This window comes from Heterodontus francisci, chromosome 3 (assembly GCF_036365525.1).
Source record: "Heterodontus francisci isolate sHetFra1 chromosome 3, sHetFra1.hap1, whole genome shotgun sequence".
Taxonomy (NCBI): domain Eukaryota; kingdom Metazoa; phylum Chordata; class Chondrichthyes; order Heterodontiformes; family Heterodontidae; genus Heterodontus; species Heterodontus francisci.
The window spans coordinates 37,574,617-37,598,301 of record NC_090373.1 but is presented as its reverse complement, the minus strand read 5'-3'; the positions used below and the strand labels follow the sequence as shown (position 1 = coordinate 37,598,301).

General features: G+C 43.9%; 1 protein-coding gene across 3 annotated transcripts in view; it reads right to left on the bottom strand.

Moving 5' to 3' along the window:
• Positions 1 to 23,685, bottom strand: part of gclc (glutamate-cysteine ligase, catalytic subunit) — a 99,894-nt gene that overhangs the window by 42,373 nt on the left and 33,836 nt on the right. For all 3 annotated transcript variants that reach the window (XM_068021291.1, XM_068021273.1, XM_068021282.1), the window contains 2 exons: positions 8,006 to 8,119; positions 524 to 582 (listed from right to left, as the gene is read on the bottom strand). In XM_068021291.1, the coding sequence (XP_067877392.1) occupies positions 524 to 582; positions 8,006 to 8,119 (173 nt within the window). The remainder of the gene's footprint in view (positions 1 to 523; positions 583 to 8,005; positions 8,120 to 23,685) is intronic.

Genomic DNA, 23,685 nt, shown 5'->3' with positions numbered 1-23,685 from the left:
TTTTAGATACTCTGTAAAACCTACCTGTTTGACCAAGCTCTTGCTCATCTGCCCTAATATCTCTATTTGGCTCAGTATTATATTTTGTTTTGTATTGCTTCTATGAGGTGCCTTGGGACATTTTATTAGGTTGAGGGCACTAAATAAATATAAGTTGTTTTAACACTGAACGAGCTTTTAATTTGTTATATCCATTTCTTTTTTAATAAAAGATTCTGTGTCCACCATTGCTGCTGGTAGGGCATCCCTGGTTCTAACACCCTCTGTGTGAAAAGATTTCTCTTAAGTTCCTCCTTTATCATTTTGCTTATGAGTTTAACTTATGTTAAACTCAATAAGTATGGATTCACTAACCAATGCAATCAGTTTTTCTTTCTTTATCAAAACGTTTAATTCTCAACACCTCTATCTGTTCTTGGAGAACTGTTGGCACCCATCAAGTAAGAGGCATAAAGAAAGTCAGCAGAAGGGAGAAGAGAATTTTCAAAAGATTCGTGAAAGTCAAATTAAAATGTTTACTTACTTGGTACATTAATAGCTATTTTTTCTCCCCGCCTGTGCCGAATATTCCTCGTCAAAGTGCTGAAGAAATCCAACACAAGAATAAACTAAGATAGCATCATGAAAAATATGAAATTTACTGAACTCCCTTAAACAGATGCAAATTTTATAGGCTTTAGTGTAAAGAGGCTGATCAAATGCACTGAAGATACATGATGCTATATACTTTTGTTTAAATCAGAGATTTCTAACTTTTCTCCAGTGAAGCTATTGTTGGGAATATCTTCGAGGCAGAGTACAAAAACAGGAATATATGTTTATGCTTTATACATCACTCACTAGGTCTCAGATAGAGTACTGGGTTCAATTCTGGACACCACATTTTAGGAAGGACATCAATGCCTTGGAGAGAATGCAGCAGAGATTTACAAGAATGGTACCAGGGTTGACAATTACGTGGAAGGCTAGAGAAGCTGGGATTCTCAGATCAGGGGAGATTTCAAAGAAGTGTTCAAAATTATGAGCAGTTTTGATAGAGTACACAAGGACAAACAGTTTCTAGTGGCAGGTGATCAGAGGGAAAGAGAGTTTAAAAAAAAAAATGCATTAAGTTATGACGATCTGGAACACACTGCTAGAAATGGGGCAGGAACCAAATTCAATAGTAACTTTAAAAAGGGGAATTAGATAAATACTTGAAAAACAAAAATTTGGAAGGTTATGGGGAAAAGCAGGAGTGGAACTAATTGGATAGCTCAAAGTCAGCAGAGGCACAAAGATCAAATGGCCTCCATCTGTGGGGCAAGATATGATTTGTGCTAGCTGATGAGTCAGATTAGCTATCCTGTACATTTCTCTTCTACGATATATAGCTCATCCTCCAAGTATAAAGACAGTCATCAAAATCTGGGCAATGCAAGGGATTTTCACCTTAAGATAGTATCAAGCTAGTGTTCCTTTATGTGCATAGTACACAACAAAGAACTCCCTCACTACAGAAGCAGAATAGAGCAGGGTAATTACATTCAAAAGGAAACAAACTTCAGATTCATCGTTATAGAGCACAGAAACAGGCCCTTCGGCCCATCGCGTCTGTGCCGGCCATCAAGCACCTATCTATTCTAATCCCATTTCTCAGCATTTGGCTTGTAGCCTTGTATGCTGTGGCATTTCAAGTGCTCATCTAAATACTTCTTAAATGTTGTGAGGGTTGAGAGAGTTTAATCCGGACAAATGTGAGGTAATGCATTTTGGAAGGTCTAATGTAGGTGGGAGGTATACAGTAAAATGGCAGAACCCTTAGGAGTATTGACAGGCAGAGAGATCTGGGCGTACAGGTCCACAGATCACTGAAAGTGGCAATGCAGGTGGATAAGGTAGTCAAGAAGGCATACGGCATGCTTGCCTTCATCGGTCGGGGCATAGAGTATAAAAATTGGCAAGTCATGTTGCAGCTGTACAGAACCTTAGTTAGGCCACACTACCAGAAGGACGTGGAGGCTTTGGAGAGGGTACAGAGGAGGTTTACCAGGATGTTGCCTGGTCTGGAGGGCATTAGCTAGGAGAGGTTGGAAAAACTCGGATTGTTTTCATTGGAACGACGGAGGTGGAGGGGCGACATGATAGAGGTTTACAAAGTTATGAGCGGCATGGACAGAGTGGATAGTCAGAAGCTTTTTCCCAGGGTGGAAGAGTCAGTTACTAGGGGACATAGGTTTAAGGTGCGAGGGGCAAAGTTTAGAGGGGATGTGCGAGGCAAGTTTTTTTTTTTTTACACAGAGGGTGGTGAGTGCCTGGAACTTGCTGCCAGGGGGAGGTGGTGGAAGCAGATACGATAGCGACGTTTAAGAGACATCTTGACAAATACATGAATAGGAAGGGAATAGAGGGATATGGGCCCCGGAAGTGCAGAAGGTGTTAGTTTCGGCAGGCATCAAGATCAGCACAGGCTTGGAGGGCCGAATGGCCTGTTGCTGTGCTGTACTGTTCTTTGTTCTTGCCTCTACCATCCCTTCAGGTAGGGTGTTCCAGATTCCAACCACCCACTAGGTGAATTTTTTTCCCCCTCAAATCCCCTCTAAACCTCCTGCCCCTTACCTTAAATCTATGCCCCCTGGTTATTGATCTCTCCATTAAGGGAAAAAGTTTCTTCCTATCTAACCTATCAATGCCCCTCATAACTTTGTATCCCTCAATCAGGTCCCCCCTCAGCCTTCTCTGCTCTAAGGAAAACAACCCTAGCATATCCAGTCACTTCACAGCTCAAATGCTCCAGCCCAGGCAACATCCTGGTGAATCTCCTCTGCACCCTCTCCAGTGCAATCACATCCTTCCTATAGTGCGGTGACCAGTACTGTACACAGTACTCCAGCTGTGGCCTAACTGGAGTCTTATACAGCCCCATCATAACCTCCCTGCTCTTATATTCTGTGTCTCGGCTAATAAGGCACGTATCCCATATGCCTTCCTAACCACTTTATCTACCTGTGCTGCTGCCTTCAGTGATCCATGGACAAGTGCACCAAGGTCCCTCTGACCCTCCATACTTCCTAGGGTCCTACCATCCATTGTATGTTCTTGTTAGTCCTCCCAGAATGCATGACCTCACACTTCTCAGGAATAAATTCCATTTGTCACTGCTTCGCCCATCTTACTAGCCCATCTATATCGTCCTGTAATCGAAGGCTTTCCTCCTCACTATTTATGACACCACTAATTTTTGTGTCATCTCCAAAATTCAGATATTAAGTAGCATAAAAAATATAAAAGGAAGAGAGCGCCTTATAGTTGGTAGTCCCTTGTTTACTAGACGGATACCTGGAATGAGCGGGTTGTCTTATGAGGAAAGGTCGGACAGACTGGGCTTGTTTTCACTGGACACTTGATTGAAGTTTATAAGATCCTGAACGGTCTTGACAAGGATGATGTTTCCTCTTGAGGGAGAGTCCAGAACAAGAGGGTACTGTTTTAAAGTTAGGGGTTACCCTTTTAGGACAAAGATGAGGAGAATTTCTTTCTCTCAGTGTCATGCGACTTTGGAACACTGCCTCAGAAGGTGGCGGAGGCAGGGTCATTGAATATTTTTTAAAGCAGAGGTAGACAGATTCTTGTTAGGCAAGGGAATCAAGGGTTATGGGAAGCAGATGGGAGTGTGGAACTCAAAACACAAACAGCTCAGCCATGATTTTATTGAATGGTGGAGCAGGTTCGAGGGGACGAATGGCCTACTTCTGCTCCTAATTCTTATGTTCGTATATACCAATGCTGGGTTATTCAGTTTTTATTTGTACATCCTCAACATACTGAGATGTACCATCTAAACAAAGCAAGTGTTGCCCAAGAGCTTTAGTGCAAGGAAACTAAGACCATCCCACAATTTGAGATCAGAAAATCAGCCATGAGTGATATTTGGAATGATAGGAAAACTGCTCCAGCGCTTAAAAAAAAAGTCTGAGCTTAAACATCCAGTCTTACTACATTGTAAAGTGCTGGCTACACTGAACCAGTTTGACAAGATTGGGGCAAACTTCAGAATATGAGAAGTGTTAAAATGAACACAGTGAAGGATCCATACCTTTAATGCAGGTTTTAAAATTGAGAATGAACATTAAAAGAAATGAAAATGTCACAGGAAATGAACAGATCTTGGCCTCAATAAAGCCATTATTGAGATAGAAACAGTTATCACTGAGCTATCATTTGGCAAGTTCTTAACCATAAACCTTTGTGCTAGCAAAGAAACTAGACTGGTTAAATGGTACAAAACCTATAAACACATTTTAGATGTAGGTGACAGAAGCGTTGCCAAAAGTAATCTGCTTCAGCCATCCATACAGTGGTGTTCTGTGCTGCATGAGTGGTTGGACAAATGGCGACTACTTGACCAAAAATTCACTTAGGTGACATGATCTAACCCAAGGTTGTCCAAGGGGGGTGGGTGGCCACATTACATTACATTTTTTTTTGTGTTACACATGGGGCCAGTGAGACAATTTCAGAAAAATAAAGGCATTAAAAATCAAAACAACAAATGTTCATTTTTGTGAACATAAGAAATAGGAGCAGGAGTAGACTATTCAGTCCCTCAAGCCTGCCCTGCTATTCAATAAGATCATGGCTGATCTGTCCTAGGCCTCAACTCCTCTTTCGGGACTGCTCCGCATAACCCTGGAGTCCCCGAGATTTCAAAAATCTATCCACCGCCTCCTTAAATACATTTAGTGACCTAGCTTCCACAACTCTGAGGTAGAGAATTCCAGACATTCACTACCCTCAGAGAAGAAATTCCTTTGCATCTCAGTATTAAATGTGACCCCTTATTCTGTAACTATGTCCCCTAGCTCGAGATTCCCCCAACAGTGGAAACATATTCTCAACATCTACCTTGTCAAGCCCCCTTAGAATATTGTATGTTTAAATAAGATCACCTCTCATTCTTCTAAATTCCAATGAATAAAGGTCTAACCTGTTTAGCCATTCTTGACAAGACAACCCCTTCATCCCAGGAATCAACCCAGCGAACCTTTTCTGAACTGCCTCCAATGCTAGCATATCCTTCCTTAAATACGGGGACCAAAACTATACGCACTACTCCAGGTGTGGCCTCACCAACACCCTGTACAGTTGTAACGACACTTCCCTATCTTTAAACTCTAACCCCTAGCAATAAAGGCCAAAATTCCATTTGCCTTCCTAATTACTTGCTGCACCTGCATGCTAACTTTGTGTTTCATGTACAAAAACACCAGATCCCCCTGTACTGCAGTATTTTGCAGTCTTTCTCCATCTAACTAATAACCTGCCTATTTATTCTTACTACCAAAGTGGATGACCTCACACTTTCCCACATTGAACTCCATCTGCCATGTTTTTGCCCACTCACAGTATCCCTTTGCCTCATCACAACTTGCCTTCCCACCTATTTTTTTTTTTGTCAGCAAATTTGGATACACTACACTCTGTCCCTTCCTCCAAGTCATTAATATAGATAGTAAGTAATTGAGGCCCTAGGACCGATCCTTGTGGTACCCCACTAGTTATGGCTTTCCAACCTGAAAAAGACCCATTAATCCTGACTCTCTGCCTTCTATATGTCAGCCAATCCTCAATCCATGCCAACACATTATCCCAATACCCTGAGCTCTTATTTTGTGCAATAACCTTTCATGTGGCACCTTATCGAGCGCCTTCTGAAAATCCAAATACACTACATCTACCGGTTCCCCTTTATCCACTCTGCTAGTTATAGCCTCAAAGAACTCTAACAAATTTGTCAAACAGGATTTCCCTTTAATAAAACCATGTTGACTCTGTTTGATTGCATTATATTTTTCTAAATGTCTTGCTATTTCTTCCTCAATAATGTACTCCAGCATTTTCCCCAATGACAGATGTTAAGCTAACTGGTCTATAGTTTCCTGCTTTCTGTCTCCCTCCTTTCTTGAATGGGGCGTCACATTAGCGGTTTACTAATCCGCTGGTACCCTACCGGAATCCATTGAGTTTTGGTACATCATGACCAATGCCTCCACTATCTCTGCAGCCACTTCTTTGAAAACCCTTGGATGCAGGCCATCAGGTCCTGGCGACTTGTCTGTCTTTAGTCCCATCAGTTTGTCAAGCACCTTTTCCCTCATGATAGAGATTGTTACAAGCTCCTCCCTTCCATTTACATCTTGCTCATCTATTATTGTTGGGATATTTATAGCGTCCTCTACCGTGAATACCGATGCAAAATATTGGTTTAAATCATCTGCCATTTCCTTGTTCACTTGTTAATTCCCCAGTCTCATCCTCGAAGGGTCCCACACTCACTTTAGCTACTCTCTTCCTTTTAATATGCCTGCAGAAGCTCTTGCTGTTTGTTTTTATATTTCTTGTCAATTTACTCAATCAATTTTCTCCCTCTATTATTTATTTATTTTTAAGTCATTCGCTGCTGGTTTCTAAAAAATTCCCAATCCTCTGGCCTACCACTAGCTTTCGCCGCTTTGTACTCATTTGTTTTTGATTTGATACTCTCCTTAAGTTGCTTTGTTATGCACGGGTGGTTGATTGTTCTGATCGAATTCTTGCTTCTGACCGGAAAAAATGTTTGCTGAGTGTTATGAAATAACTGCTTAAGTCTGCCACTGCTCATCTACCGACTTTCCCTTTAGTCTATTTTCCCAACCCGCTTTAGACAACTCTTGGTTCATACCTCTGTAATTGCCCTTGTTTAAGCTGAAGACACGGGTTTGAGACCAGAGTTGCTCACCCTCAAACTGAATTTGAAATTCTACCATGTTATGATCGCTTCCCCCGGAGGATCCTTAATTACGAGATTTTTATTAATCCTACTTCATTCACATTACCAAATCTAAAATAGCCTGTTCCCTGGTCGAGCAATACATTGCAGAACTTAAGAAACAATCCCTGATGCACTCTACAAATTCGTCTTCCATGCTACCCATGCCAATTTGATTTGTACAGTCTATACGCAGATTAAAATCACCTATAATAATTGCAGTGCCCTTCCTACACGCTTCCATTATTTCCTGATTAATGCTTTGTCCTACAGAAACAAAACCCCTCAGGGGCCTCTGGACCACTCCCACCCGTGATTTCTTTCCCTTGCTATTCCTTATTTTCACCCAAACTGATTCTACATCATAATCGATTACACCTACATTATTACTCACAACTGCACTGATCCCTTCCTTTAACAAGCTTGAAGAAGCTTTAAATGAGAAGATTAATTTATTGAGTGACTTTCGCGTCACTATGTTGGACACTGATTTAGAGAGATATCTAGCAATTTTTGTTTGCTTGCACAAGTCGTCATGATTTGCCTGCACACTTGTCGTAGCGATGCGAAGTATTCCGGAAAGATGTTAATCTGACAGGAGTGATCTTGATCCCCCTTCTCCCTCTCTCTCCCCCTCCCTGTCCCTCTCTCGCGCCCGCCCACTCGCTCTCTGTCCGCCGGCCCCCTTCTCTCCCCGGCTGTCCGCCGGCCTGTCCCCTTCTGTCTCGCTCTCTGACAGTTGCAGAGAGCAGGATTGCTCAACAGATGATTCATTTTTTCAAAAAGAAACGAACAATCGTGCTGAATTTCACAGCAAACTGCTGCAGACATCAGCAACAGCCGTTTCCCACAGAATTTTCTGGGGGAGTGGGGGGTTATTTTTCTTATATAAAGCCTGCTGGAAAAAACCCTGAATCTGTCTGAAGTTGGGAAACCGCTGTTACCAATGTCAGCAGTTGTAAGCTGTGAAACTCAGCGCGGTTTTAATTTTAAAAGCTGGTCTGGCAGAAGAAACGGAGATACGTGGTCCCTTGGTGAGGATGAGGAACAGCCTAATACAGATTACATATGCGGGCCAGATACTAGCCCGCAGGCCATATGTTGGACTACCCTGATCTAACCAGATATAATGACAAGACCTTAAACACAAAAATGCATTTTACTTTTCCAGAAATAAGCAGCATGGTGTTAACTAACACAAGGTCAGTATTAACTCACCTAAATCTTGGATGTTTGTTAATTGCTTCATCAGGAAAGAACAGCGATTTAGAGGCTCCACTTTCAATTGGTTTAGGCTCATATACAGGTTGTGTGAATTGAGGACATCCCAGCCTGGAAAACATATTAAACCCCCATCCATCAAAACAATTTAGAAACATTTACACAAATTTATACAGAACAAAATCATTTATTTAGTCTCCCTTCTCTTCCACCCTCCCCTCCCCCCAACCCCACCCCCACCCCTCTCAAAAAGTGACTATTGCTTCCACCATAATCTCTTAGCATTGAGAGCTAAATCTTTATGCAATTGAACAATCTCCAGAGCAATGTCGTCAAAAAAGAACCTGGTCAACATTTGTACGAAGGGTTTTATATTCATTTCTATTCACAAATTTCTTGCAGCATTGCCCATCAGCTGAATAGATGCACAGCACTGGAGTGGGAAGACTTCAGAACAGGTTCCGTAGTACCACCTACTGGCTAAAGCCAGCAACCATATTCCCACAGGCAACTGCTTATACACAGCATTTCAATTCTAAATGTTTACATTGGCAATTGAAATGCAGACGTAAAAGAGTAACCAAAAACTACGACAACAGCAAGTTGGACAGGAAGTGTACACTTACATTGAAATTTAATGGTATTAATAAATCTCTCTTACTAGTGCACTCAGAAGTAAAACTAGGTTAAAACTGGTCTTCCGAACAATGGACTTGTAAACTTCAGAATAGCACCTCCTTTGCAGTGTAGATTTTTTGAATTTCCACATCAACCCAAGATCAAGACCCTCAGTTCAACAGCTTTTTTTTCCTGTGGGCCTGTGCACACAGAAATTGGGGTGAGACTGCCCAAGCGCTGTACCAAAATTATGCACAAGAGGATCTCAAGACTATTTGATCTCACTTTCTGGGGATGGATTTAGAAGCTGGATAACTCCATTGTGGTTAGGTTACCTTATCCCCTCTACTGAACAACATCTCTGTTCTACACCTCCTACCGATACTAAGTAGAGATCTGGAACTCACTTTGGAAATATGAAATTCCTCCATTTGCTCCCCAGTCTCACTCAACACCCTAAGACACGACTTAACATCTTCAGGTCATTTTTTTAAAATTTGGTTCATGGGATGTGGGCGCCGCCAGCAGTGCCAGCATTTATTGCCCATCCCTAATTGCCCTCGAGAAGGTGGTGGTGGGCTGCCTTCTTGAACCGCTGCAGTCCATCTGCTGCAGGTACACCCACAGTGCTGTTAGGGAGGGAGCTCCAGGATTTTAACCCAGCGACAATGAAAGAACTTCGATATAGTTCCAAATCAGGATGGTGTGTGGCTTGGAGGAAACTTGCAGATGGTGATGTTCTCAGATGTCTGCTGCTCTTGTCCTTCCAAGTGGTAGATGTCGCATGTTTAGAAGGTGTCTTTTAAAAAAAATTTGTTCGTGGAATATGGGCGTTGCTGGCTAGGCCAGCATTTATTGCCCATCCCGAATTGTCCTCAAGAAGGTGGTGACGAGTTGCTTTCTTGAACTACTGCAATCCTTATTGAAGGAGGTGCAGTGAGTTGCTGCAGTGCATCTTATATATGGTACACATTGCTGCCACTGTGGTAGTAGTGGAGGGAGTGAATGTTTAAGGTGGTCGACGGGGTGCCGATCAAGTGGGCTGCTTTGTCCTGGATGGTGTTGAGTTTCCTGAAATGTTGTTGGAGCTGCACTCATCCAGGCAAGTGAAGAATATTCCATCACAATCCTGACTTGTGTGCTTGTAGATGGTGGACAGGCTTTGGGGATGCAGGAAGTGTGTCATTCACTGCAGAATGCCGGACCTGCTCCTTTAGTCACAGTATTTGTGTGGTTGCTCAGTTCAGTTACTGGTCAATGGTAATGCCCATGATGTTGATAATGGGGATGCAGAGATGGTAATGCCATTGAATGTCAAGGGAATATGGTTATTGCCAGGCACCTGTGTGGCATGAAAGTTCTCCAGGTCTTGCTGCATATGCACACTGACTGCTTCAGTATCTGAGGAGTTGCAATTGTATGATGTAGCTGTAAATCAGGAAGTAGAAGCGTGGGAGGAACTCAAGGAATTTACAAATCACTAGGGCAGTGGCACTGCGCAAGTCGTTGAAGCTGTGGGCTGACAAGTCCCCAGGTCCTGATGGAGCTCATCCAAGGATCCTAAAAAAAGTGGCTAGTCAGATAGTTGATGTGTTGGTTTTAAGTTTCCAAAATTCCCCACTCCTTTATTCAAAAAGGGAGGGAGACAGAAAGCAGGAAACTACAGACCGCTTTTAGCTGAACAGCTTTTAACATTTTCCCCTCACAGATATTAAATACGTTATAGCAGGGCACTTAGGAAAGAGCACTCAAGGTAATCAGGCAGAGTCAACATGGTTTTGTGAAAGGGAAATCATGTTTAACCAATTTATTGGAGTTCTTTGAGGGAGTTACATGTGCTGTGGGTAAAGGGGAACTGGTGGATGTATTGTATGTACTTGGATTTACAGAAAGCATTTGATAAGGTGCCACATCAAAGGTTGCTGCGGAAAATAAAAGCTCATGGTGTAGGGGGTAACATATTGGCATGGATAGAAGATTGGCTAACAGGAAACAGTTGGCACGATATAACAAGTAGTGTGGCACAGGGATCAGTGCTGGGGCCTCAACTTTTTACAATTTATATAACTGACTTGGATGAAGGGACCAAATGTATGGCTGCTAAATTTGCTGACGACACAAAGATAGGTAGGAAAGTAAGTTGCGAAGAGAACATAAGGTGGCTACAAAGGGCTATAGATAGGTTAAGTGAGTGGGCAAAGTTCTGGCAAATGGAGTATAATGTGGGAAAATGTGAAATTGTCCATTTTGGCAGGAAGAATTTAAAAAAAAGCATATTATCTAAATGGTGAGAGATTGCAGAGCTCTGAGAAGAGGAGGGATCTGGGTGTCCAAGTACATGAATCGCAAAAGGTTAGTATGCAGGTTCAGCAAGTAATTAGCAAAGCTATTGTTTATTATGAGGGGAATTGAACACAAAAGTAAGGAGGTTATGCTTCAGTCATACAGGACATTGGTGAGAGCACATCTGGAGTACTGTGTACAGTATTGGTCTCCTTATTTAAGGATGTAAATGCTTTGGAAACAGTTCATTGAAGGTTTACTGGACTAATACCTGGAATGTGCATGTTGTTTTGCAAGGAAAGGTAGGACTGACTAGGCTTGTATCCCAGGGAGTTTAGCAGAGCAAGAGGTGACTTGATTGAAATGTATCTGATCCTGAGGGGTCTCGACAGGGTGGATGTGGAAAGGATGTTTCCCCTTGTGGGAGAATCTAGAACTAGGGGTTCACTATTTAAAAATAAGGGGGTCGCCCATTTAAGACAGAGATGAGAAGAATTTTTTTCTCTGAGGGTCGTGAATCTTTAGAACTCTTTTCCTCAAAAGGCAGTGGAAACAGAGTCTTGAAATATTTTTGAGGCCAAGGTAGATAGATTCTTCATAAGCAAGGGGGTGAAAGATTATAGGGGCAGGCACGAATGTAGAGTTCAGGTTACAATCAGATCAGCCATGATCTTATTGAATGGCAGAACAGGCTCGAGGGACTGAGTGGCCTACTCCAGCTCCTAATTCATATTTGTATGTATGTTAACACTATTCATCAGCAAACATACCCACTTCTGACCTTATAATGGAGCGAAAGTCATCCATGAAGCAGTTATGAGGTTTGGGCTGAGGATTATCCTGAGATTCCCAACCAAGGGTTAGTTGCTGATTAAAAACAAGCTATGCTTCCCATTTTAGGCTGCCAGTACTTCCAATTTGTACAGTTTTATTATTACAGCATCTTTTACAATTGTGCTGAGTCAGTTAATAACATGCAGAACAAAGAACTAAATGGGAAAAGATGTCGTCACTTGGCATTGAAATAAAAATACATCCTTGGCTGAGCATTTTCATTATACAAAAAAAGAGATTGGTGACTTCACAGAAATTAAGTGAATAATTCCTTGTCATTGAGATGAAATGGTATTGCAAACTGAAGACACTGGTTCAGTTTTGCTGTACAAGTCAGTGAAGTTAAGGGTGCTCACCGTTGCGTGTAAATTATACAGCAACTTCAGGCAACCAAACATGCACAGTTAAACACAAATCAGGAAGTTGTTCTGCTCCTCTAGAACCTAAGCCATACTGGTATCTCAGCGAGAGACTGGACATAACAATAAAATGAGGCGTGAAGATGCTGTACTTATGACAGATTCAACTAATTAGTCAGAAAGTGTTTGGACTTGTCCATTCCAGTCCAAGAAAATATTTTAACAGCACAATTCGTCTTAATTACTGCCAATCAACCCCTTTGGCACTGAAAATTAACTTTTACAAGTGATAAATCGTGCTCTTTCAAATTCTAGTTATTGGAGATGTAATAAAATCTAACTTTTAAAAAAATTTGACGCTTAATTCCATCCTTTTTACCTCCTTTTCACTTTGTGAATGATTTGACATAAAATATTTAATTGCAACACTGGTTTATGCTCTATCACTTACTAACAACTCTCCCATCTTCTTGGTTAAGGAGATGGTTACAAATCAGGCAAGGAGTGGTCAAAGGGATGGAGAGGAAGGGAAAGACTGGTTGGGGAGGGGGCGGGGAACAGAGGAAGTACCCACTTGGTTGACAGTGTACAGCTATTTGCCTCGCTGCTGCAGAGAAAACACCAACTTAAGTACACAGATGGTGGGCCTGTCACATGACTGTCACCCAGTGATTCAAGCATGGTGGTTACCAGTGTGTCCCCTCTTGCAACTTAAATAAGTCCAAGTCCAGGAGTTCCCTCCTCACAACCAGGGTCCCATTGTCCAAGTGATTAGTGTTGAGTGGTTCGAATCCACCAGTTTAATAGTCAGGTATGGCCTTGATACCTTGTCAACAGGAACAGGATAGGTGGTACACTCAGATTCCCCAGGTCATTGTTCTGAATGGGTCTATGCAGACAATCAGTCTCCACCTCAATTCATTGGAATGTGGAATACAGTGACGCAAAGTGAGGTGGCCATCCTTAGCTGTTAGCATAGCACCTAATTTTTTAAAGATTTAATTCAAATTTCCAGCCAGTGGATTAAAAATCATTCAACAGAACAGACTTTCCTGACACCTCCACCCCACATGAAATGAAATGACAGTAATATTTCATAAGGTTGCAACTTTAAAAAAAAACTACATATACACATTCATCCTCACTGAATTAATCTCACACTGCCATAGCTACACTCTGGTTTAGTATCCAGCCGGGATGATTCGGTTCTGAGTTAGACTCTGGGCAAAGCATTAGCTATCACATTGTTTTTCCCTGCAATATGGGTAATCTTTAGGTGGTAAGGATGCAAAACCAGGCTCCATTAAAAGAGCCTTGCATCCTGGGTTTTGAATTTCTCCACAAATGTCAAAGGATTGTGGTCGGTATAAACTACAGTCTCTCTAAATCCACTTCGGACATACACTTCAAAACATAATACTTCAAAGTGCTCGAGAGCCAGGAGCAGTCCTAGAGTTTCCTTCTCCACAGTAGAGAATCTCTTTTGGTGTTGGTTTAATTTTTTGGAGAAATACCAACTGGTCTCTCAATGCCCAACTCATGATCTTGAAGCAAAACCACACCTACCCTAGGTGACTCGCATCAACAGCCACTTTAAGTGGTTTATTCAAGTTTGGAGCTGCAAGCACCGGTTCGTTGGTTAAAATGGCCTTCAGCCTCTTGAAAGCGGTTGGCACCTTTGACCACACTAACTTTGTTCTTTTCTGTAAGAAGTCTGTCAATGGGGTAGCTATAGCACTGATGTTTGGGACGAACTTGTAATAAAACCCCACATCCCCAAAATTCAGAGTCAGAGTTATACTGCACAGAAACAGGCTCTTCGGCCCATCGTGTCTGTGCCAGCCATCAAGCACCTAACTACTCTCATCCCATTTTCCAGCACTTGGCCCGTAGCCTTGTATGCTGTGGCGTTTCAAGTGCTCATCCAAATACTTAAATGTTGTGAGGGTTCCTACCTCTACCACCTCTTCAGGCTGTGTGTTTCAGATTCCAACCACCCTTGGAAAAATATTTTCCTCAAATCCCCTCAAACTCCTGCCCCTTACTTGAAATCTATGCCCCCTGGTTATTGATCCCTCCACTAAAGGGAAAAAGTTTCTTCCTATCTAACCTATTAATGCCCCTCAATTTTGTATACCTCAAATCATACCCCCCCCCCCCCCCCCCCCCAACATCCTTCTCTATTCTAAGGAAAACAACCCTAGCCTATCCAGTCTCTCTTCATAGCTGAAATGCTCCAGCCCAGGCAACATCCTGGTGAATCTCCTCTGCACCCTCTCCAGTGCAATCACATCCTTCCTATAGTGCAGTGACCAGTACTGTACACAGTACTCCAGCTGTGGCCCAACTAGCGTCTTATACAGCTCCATCATAACCTCCCTGCTCTTATATTCTATGCCTCGGCTAATAAAGGCAAGTATCCCATATGCCTTCCTAACCACCTTATCTGTGCTGCTGCCTTCAGTGACCTATGGACAAGTACACCAATGTCCCTCTGACCCTCCGTACTTCCTAGGGTCCTACCATCCATTGTATATTCCCTTGCCTTGTTAGTCCTCCCAAAATACATCACTTCACACTTCTCAGGATTAAATTCCATTTGCCACTGCTCCGTCCATCTCACCAGCCCATTTATATTGTCCTGTAATCGAAGGCTTTCCTCCTCACCATTTACAACACCACCAATTTACTTGTCATCTGCGAGCTTACTGATCATACCTCCTATATTCACAACTAAATCATTTATGTGCAATACAAACAGCAAGGGTCCCAGCACTGATCCTTGTGGTACACCACTGGTCACAGGCTTCCACTCGCAAAAACAACCCTCGACCATCACCCTCTGCCTCCTGCCACTAATCCAATTTTGGATCCAATTTGCCAAATTGCCTTGGATCCCATGGGCTCTTACCTTCTTAACCAATCTCCCATGCGGGACCTTATCAAAAGCCTTACTGAATTCCATGTAGACTACATCAACTGCTTTCCCCTCATTTACACATCTAGTCACTGCCTCGAAAAATTCAGTCAAATTTGTTAGACATCATCTCCCCATGACAAAGCCATGCTGACTATTCTTGATTAATCCCTGCCTCTCCAAGTGGAGATTAATCCTGTCCCTCAGAATTTTTTCCAATAGTTCCCCTACCACTGATGTTAGGCTCACCGGCCTGTAATTACCTGGTTTATCCCTGCTACCCTTATTGAATAATGGAACCTCATTCGCTGTCCTCCAGTCCTCTGGTACCTGTCCTGTGGCCAGAAAGGATTTGAAAATTTGTGTCAGAGCCCCTGCAATCTCCTCCCTTGCCTCACATAGCAACCTGGGATACATCCACTTTTAAGCCCGCTAAAACATCTAATACTTCCTCCCTTTCAATGCTAATATGTTCAAGTATACCACAATCCCCCTCCCTGATCACTACACCTACATCATCCTTCTCCATAATGAAGGCAAATGAAAAGTAATCATTTAAAACCTCACCTACGTCCTCCGGCTCCACACACACATTGCCACTTTGGTCCCTAATGGGACCTACTCTTTCCCTGGTTATCCTCTTGCCCTTAATATACTTATAAAACACCTTGGGATTTTCCTTTATCTTGCCCGCCAGCGTTTTTTCATGTCCCCTCTTCGCTCTCCTAATTACTTAAAGTACCCCTCCCCCCGCCCCCCCCCCCATACCTTCTATACTCCTCTAGTGGCTTCGCTGTTTTCAGCACTATCTGCCATAAGCCTCCTTTTTTTCCTGATCCAATCCTCTATATCCCTAGACTTGTTGGTCCTACCCTTCACCCTAATGGGTACATGTTGGTTCTGAACTCTCATTATTTTTTCTTTGAATGACTACCACTGGTCTGATGTAGACTTTCCTACAAGTAGCTGCTCCCAGTCCACTTTGGCCAGATCCTGTTTTATCATATTGAAATCGGCCTCCCCCAATTCAGTACCTTTATTTCTGGTCTCTCTTTGTCCTTTTCCATAACTACCTTAAATCTTACAGAGTTATGGTCACTATCCCCGAAATGCTCCCCCACTGACACTTGTACCACTTGTCCAGCTTCATTCCCTAGGATTAGGTTCAGTATCGCCCTTTCTCTTGTGGGGCTTTCTATTTACTGGCTAAAAAAAGCTCTCCTGCATGCATTTTAAGAAATCCTCCCCCATTAAGCCTTTTGCACTAAGCCTATCCCAGCTGACATTGGGGAAGTTGAAATCCCCAACTATTATTACCCTATTATTTTTGCACTACATATCTGCTCCTCTATCTATCCCTTACTGTTTGGAGGCCTGCAGTACACTCCCAGTCAAGTGATTGCCCCCTTTTTGTTTTTAAGTTCTACCCATATGGCCTCATTAGAGGAACCTTCTAAGATATCATCCCTCCATACTGCAGTAATTGACTCCTTACTCAACAGTGCAATGCCACCTCCTCTTTTACCCCCTCCCTTATCACATCTGAAGATTCTAAAACCCTGGAATATTGAGCTGCCAGTCCCGTCCCTCCCTCAACCATGTTTCTGTGATAGCAATATCATAATCCCATGTGCTAATCAACTGCCTCAATTCATCTGCCTTACTAGCATAACTCCTTGCATTAAAATAGATGCAATCCAGCCTTGCATTTTTCACTTGTGCTTTAACAGGTCTATATTTGCTGTGCCTTCCAGACTGACTTAGTTTCTCTTCTATATTTGACTGTGCACCACCACTCTGTATCCCATCCCCCCTGCCAAATTAGTTTAAACCCCTCCCAACAGCACTAGCAAACTTCCCGCAAGGATGTTGGTCCCGTTCTGGTTCAGGTGTAACCCGTCCAACTTGTACAGGTCCCACCTATGCCAGAAACAGACCCAGTGATCCAGGAAACTGAAGCCCTCCCTCTTGCACCATGTCTTGAGCCACACATTCATCTGCTCTATCCTCCTATTCCTCTACTCAAATGAGGTGAGGGAGACATGGTCGTCCCCACATGATCATGGGGACAGGAAAATGCTTCAACACCTGTACCTTCACTGCTCTGGGCAGCACTCGGCCCTGACCCACAGCATGCCCTAGGTAGGTTACCGGAGCTTTACCGCACTCTCTCTTTACAAGATTCACCACTACGTCAGCCAACTGTAACCGTCGGAAGAGGGCTTCTAACTGATTCAATGTGGTCCCCCCAGGTGTCATGTATACTAATAGATCATCCAGGTACACTACAGCTGGGCAGACCAGCCACTACCTGGCTCATCAGCCTTTGAAAGGTGGCTGGGACATTTCTTAATCCAAATGGCATCGCCTGGCGCTGAAAAAGCCATCTGGCGTGACAAAAGCCAAGATCTCTTTAGCTCAGGTAGTTAAGGGAACCTGCCAGTACCCTTTTAGCAAGTCTATTTCAGTTATGTAGGTGGTGTTTCCTTCTCTAACTATATATACACAGTCTTCCAGCCAGGGAATTGGGTAGGAATCAGTTCTGGTCTCTGCATTAAACTTCCTGTAATCCATAAGAGTCTTATTAAGTCATCTGGCCTGGGCATGAGCACAAGTGGGGAACTCCAGCTGCCCTGACTAGATTCAATCAGCTGGTGCTCCAGCATGTACTGAATTTCCTACTGAACCTGGGTCAGTTTCCTGGGACCTAGGCAATAGGGATTTTGCTTAATGGAAGAAGTCTCTCCTACATCCACATATAGGGTGAGGGTTGTGCACCCTGGTTTGTCCCTGCAGATCCCTCTAAACGCTGCGAGCAGCCTGGTTAGGTCTCCTCTCCTATTTAAATGTAGAACAGAGAACGGTGTCTAATTTCCCTAATATTTCAGTGATAGCTAACCAGACATCAGGAGGTTCAATCTAGGAATCTTCCAGGCCTCCCTATAACTCATCTTCACTGTCCCTTTTGCCCTCCTCTTACGTAACTGCCCGACAGACCTGTGCTTGTCTGTCCCCTTCCCAGCTGTGACACTGCTTTAACATTGATGTGGCTTTGTTTTTTCCTATGGTCTAGGGTATCAATTAAATAATTCACTATAATCATTAATCCTCTTTACTACTCTGTATAGGCCACTGAACCGAGCTTTCAGTGGTTCACCTTGCATTGGAGACTGTGCTAGTGCTACGACCAGCCTGAAATGTTCTGGCCTTGGCTTGTTTATCTGCCTGCCTTTTCATAGCTGTCTGCAGGTTTTTTTAAAATGTTTTCCTGAGGCATTGCACAGGTTCTCATGAGCCACTCACTGAACACAGAGATGCAGTCTAACATGGAAGGTTGTCCCTGTGTCCTATAAACCTCTCCTTGATTAGTTTAAGAGCACCTCTCACTTCACGTCCATAAACTAATTCAAAGGGACTAAAGACAGTGCACTCATGAGGCAAGTCCCTGGTAACAAACAGAAGAAATCCCAGCCCTTTGTTCCAGTCATACTACTCATAGCAGTATACGCTGATCATTGTCTTTAGGGTCTGGTGGTACCACTCAAGTCCCTTGTGACTGTAAATGGTAGGCTGAGGACTTTAGCTGGGTTATGCCCAGATTACATGACCTTTTGAAAACATACTGGACATAAAATTTGTGTCCTGATCCAACTGGGTCTCAGCAGACAGCCCATAATCGGGTGAAAAATTGAGTTAGCCTCTCCAATACTACCATGGTAGAGATAGTTCTCAGGGGCATGGCCTCTGTAAATCAGGTAGCCACATCCATAATGGTGAGAAGATATTGGTGGCCCCCTTTTGTTTTTTGGTAGAGGTCCCACACAATCCACCAGCACTCTGAATGGTGCCCCAAAAGCCCGTATGGGAATTAGAGGCAAGGCTTTGATTGCAGGTTGGGACTTCTCCACAACCTGGCACATGTAACAAGTTTTACAGAACTCCATCACATCCTTGTGGAGTTGCGGCTAGTCAAAATGCTCTCTTACGTGGGCTTGGGTTTTTCAGATACCAACATGTCCAGCTTTTGGAATTTTGTGGACTATTCTCAATATTTTCCTACGGTGCCTCAGTGGCACCACTACCTGGTGGACCACTGTCCACTCTGTCTGCAGGTCTGAGGAGGTCTCCGCTTCATCAGTACCTCATTCTTTAAGTAGTAGCACTCTAGATCTCTCTCTGCTTCAGCATGAGTTTGGGCAGTCTGTGCTAACTTTTTTGACACTGGGTTAGCCTGTTGAGCCTTGACCAAAGACCTGCTTAACACTTCCTTTGGCTCATCTGAATTCCCGAAGGAGGTTTTGGATAACCTGACAGCAGGGTCATCCATCTGCAGTGCCAGTTCAGCCTCCTGACCAAGCTCGTTTGGCCATGGACTGGGGTCAAGGTCAGGGAAAATGCCAGGAACCTTCTCCTGTAACTGCTCCGTCTCCTTGACCTCATTCGGCCTCTTTCAGACCACTGGGGAAGCTACCACTTTCGCCCCAGCCAGGTCATTAACAAGGAGCAGGGCAACCGCAAAGGATAAATTAGGAACAACCCCCACGGATACTGGCCCTGAAATAAGGTCACACTTCAGCTGCACCCAACATGAAGGCATAGGCATATACCTTCCCCTGATACTGTTCACTAATACTTTGGCTATTAATACAGTCTCTGGGGGGAACAATCATGCCTTTTCCCAGCAGAAGGATCCTTAAGTATGCCTCACTCAAGGGAGTATGGGGTTACTTTTCCTGGGCACTCAAAATCCTGATAAGTTTCAGGGATTTCAAGTTTTCCCGCACTCACAGCAATAAGTTTACAGGGACTTACTGCCGCAGGTAGAGCCACAGCCTGATCTGCTGTGCTTTCTATCAGGGCCCCTTTTCCTGCACTGGTCTGGTGTATCCTGACTAAACCTACAGGTTTTCACCATATCCTCCAGCAGTCAGCTCTCCTATTCAAATCAAGCTGACTTAACTATCTTTACTGCCTCTCCTTCTGGAAAGCAGTCTCCCTTTCATAAAATTCTCACCTCCTTCCATTCCTGTCGCTCCTCCTCATCTTGGAATTCTAGCTCTAGTCTCCATTGTTCTAGCTGTATTGCGGCTAACTGTGTTTCAGATTCTATGCTTATCTCTGGTTCTTCAGTTTCAATTTCAAAATGGCTGACCACAAGTTTTAGGATTCTGTTTCTAGCTTTTGGACGGACATTGATCTGTAAATGCCTAGCTATACTCCTCAACTCTTCGATGTCCCAAATTACTTCACATTCGAGGCCAGTACCTTCCGAGAACAGTGGACATTTTAGTACTCTAGCACAGAAAAGCACAAGAAAATCTGTATTAAAGTTTTTAAGTTGCTAGGGATCAATTTGGTTTCCCACTTCCAAACTCTTGCTTGTCTGTGGGTTTGATCTGACCAAACTTCTGTTACGATCAGGTGAGGAAGAGTCAAAGAGCTCCCCGCTTGTCCCTCTCCTTGTTTGACCACAGCAGATTTCTTTTTCAAGTGGATATACTTGACATTTCAGTGAGTGTAACTGTCCACACGCAATGGTCATAAAAAGAACCAGACAGGTTTTGAGTTAAAAAAAGAGGTTTGCTTTACTTTACGTAAACCAATCTAAGTAAAATAAAAATACACTCAACTTTCACACATAAAACCACAAGGTGGTTACAAAGTGCGGAAGGATAGATTGGTCAAATTGGAGTCCAGGGAAATAAAAAGGGACATACCATCCTCCACATACTGTGACTCGGCTGGCTTCAGGCCGAATTTGGTGGTCGCGCGACTTTTGTTTGGTGGCCCTGAGGCTTCCTGTTGCAAGACGTGGATGCTGATTTGGGGTTTCTCCTGGAGACAGTAATGCAGCTGATTTCCTTCAAGGAGTCTCTGTCTGCAACAGGGATATGCCTAGGTGGTCACGGTCAGCGGGCGGAGAGTTCCAAGCTCGCACGATGGGTTGGAGAGAGAGAGAGAGAGAGAGAGAGAGAGAAAAAGGAAGGAGGGACCCCACACAGGTCTGCACTTGTCAACATCTAGCTACTTGCCTGGCTGAAGAGAAAACACCAGCTTAAGCACAAAGATGGTGGGCCTGTCACATGACCATCACCCAGTGATTCAAATATGGTGGTTACCAATGCGCGTTCCTTCTCGCAACTTAAATCAGTCCAAGTCTAGGAATTCCACTCTCACAACAAGCGTCTCATTGTCCAACTGATTCGGCTCGAGTGGTTCGTCTCCACCAGTTTAATATTCACATGAAGGCCCTGATGCCTTGTTAATGGGAACAGGATAGGTAATGCACTCAGATTCCCCAGATCATTGTTCTTGATGGGTCTGTGCAGACAATCCATCTCCACTTCAATCTATTAGAATGTGAAGTACAGCCGCTAGCATAGAGTCCACAGAACCACAGAAAAAGGAGGCCGTACAGCCCATCGTGTCTCCACCGGCTGAAAAACAAAACTAGCCGCCCAATCTAATTGCACCTTCCAGCATCTGATCTGTAGCCTTGCAGGTTACAGCACTTCAGGTGAATGTCCAGGTACCTTTTAAGAGTTGAGGGCCTCTGCATCCGCCACCAATCCAGGCAATGAATTCCAGACACCCACCATCCTCTGGGTGAAAAACTTTTTCCTCACGGCCCCTCTAATCCTTCCATCACGTTAAATCTGTGCCCCCTGGTAATTGACCTCTCCGCTCGGGGAAATGGGTTCTTACTGTCTACTCTACTTAGGCCCCTCAATGTTGTACACCTCAATTAAGTCACCCCTCAGCCTCCTCTGTTCTAAGGAAACAACCCTAGCCGATCCAATCTTTCCTCACAGCTGCATATTCAAGCCCTGGCAACATGTTTTAAAATCTCCTCTGTACTCTCTCCAGCGCAATTATGTCCTTCCTCTAATGTGATCAGAACTGTACACAATACTCCAGCTGTGGCCTAACCAGCATTTTATATAGTTCTAGCATTACATTTCTGATTTTGCATTCTATACTTCAGCCAATCAAGGAAAGCATTCCAAATGCCTTCACCACCACTTTATCTACTTGTACTGCCACCTTCAGGGACCTGTGGACATGCAACCCAAGGTGTCTCACTTCTTCTACCCTTCTCAACATCCTCCCGTTTATTGTGTATTCCTCATTTTATTTGCCCTCCCCAAATGCATTACTTCACACTTCTCCGGATTGAATGCTATTTGCCACTTTTCCGCCCACTCAACCAAACCACTGACAACATTCTGGAGTCGACAGCCATCCTCTTCTCTCTCAACTACACGGCCAATTATTGTGTCACCTGCAAATTTCCCAATCATGCCTCCCGCATTTAAGTCCAAATCATTAATATATCAGCAAGGGACCCAACACCGAGCCCGGTGGAACGCCACTGGAAACAGCTTTCCAACCGGTGGATTAACAATCATTCGACATAGTAAGTTTTCATGACAAGATAGTTACTTGCCCTGTTCACACAGGTCCCAGATCCCCGGTAGAGAGCACTATGCTTCTTCGCTCTAAAGACACTAAGATCCAGTACAAAAACCCAATGGAAATCCATGGGCAAGTGCAAAGTGCCATTCATTCGCCACTGAGCAAAAAATCTGGCCCATTATTGATTAGTCCAGTTTTTAAAAAACATTTATTGGGGCCTTTAGAAAATCCAATTAACACTGAAGTGTTGATGTAGAACAATCCAGTTCAAGAGTATAAAAGAAACTTGGTTCTTGCTCATAAAGAAACTTTATTCAATTCTTCTAAAGTAACCTTAAACAAAGAGCAAAATGGAGCAATGACTTAATATCCATCTGCTAGATTAAGTGAATTGATAGAAGCCTAAACTAGCTGCTCATTTCACTCAAAATTATGGGCTGGATTTATCAGGTGGACGGGAGCTGGCCACCCACGTAAAAGTCGGTGGCGAGCCCGCTTCCGCCCTGCCTGGGGATCCAACCCGCAATTTACAGGTCCCCAGACTTTAATTGTCTGGAGGCAGGACTTCCACCTGCTTGAGGGAGGAAGTCCCACCACAAATGAGCTGCCGCCCAATCGGGTTGGCAGCTGTTAGTCCCAGCAGCGCCACTGCAGCCAGGAGTCCAGGTTAGTTAGGGTTGCATGGCTGGGCGAATTGGTCACGCCCTGGAGAGGTAAAGATGTTTTTTTTGGGGGGGGGGGGGGGGGGGAGGTGGGGGAAAAGAGAGTGTTGGGTTCTGGGGGTGGTTGAAGTGGGGGCAGCCCTCAAATCGGGCACCCTGTGCCTGTGTGTCCGGGCCCCGACCCTGTGCAACACCCCCCCCCCCCCCCCCCCCCCCAACCACTGCTTCGGGGCTGCCCATGTCTCGCGCAACCCCCACCCCCTCGCCAAACCATATAAAGTGGGCCAGGAGCAGATTGAGAAGGCCTCCTGGCGCCTCCCGCTCAATTTTACCCCCCCACCCACCCCCTGGCTTGCTGGGTGGTGTAAAATTCCAGTATATATTTTCCCATCTCATCAAGCCATTTATTCATTTGGTTAATGAAATAATTCTATCCATACTTTTTAAAAAGCTATTTTGATCTCGGTTTCTCACTTCAACACAATATGCAAGTACTGATTTGAGGTACAAGTTTATGCTAGGCAAAGTTTCACAGGCAGCAGTTTCCCTCTACATTGTTTCCAAAACAACCATTCTCTAAGTGAAAGC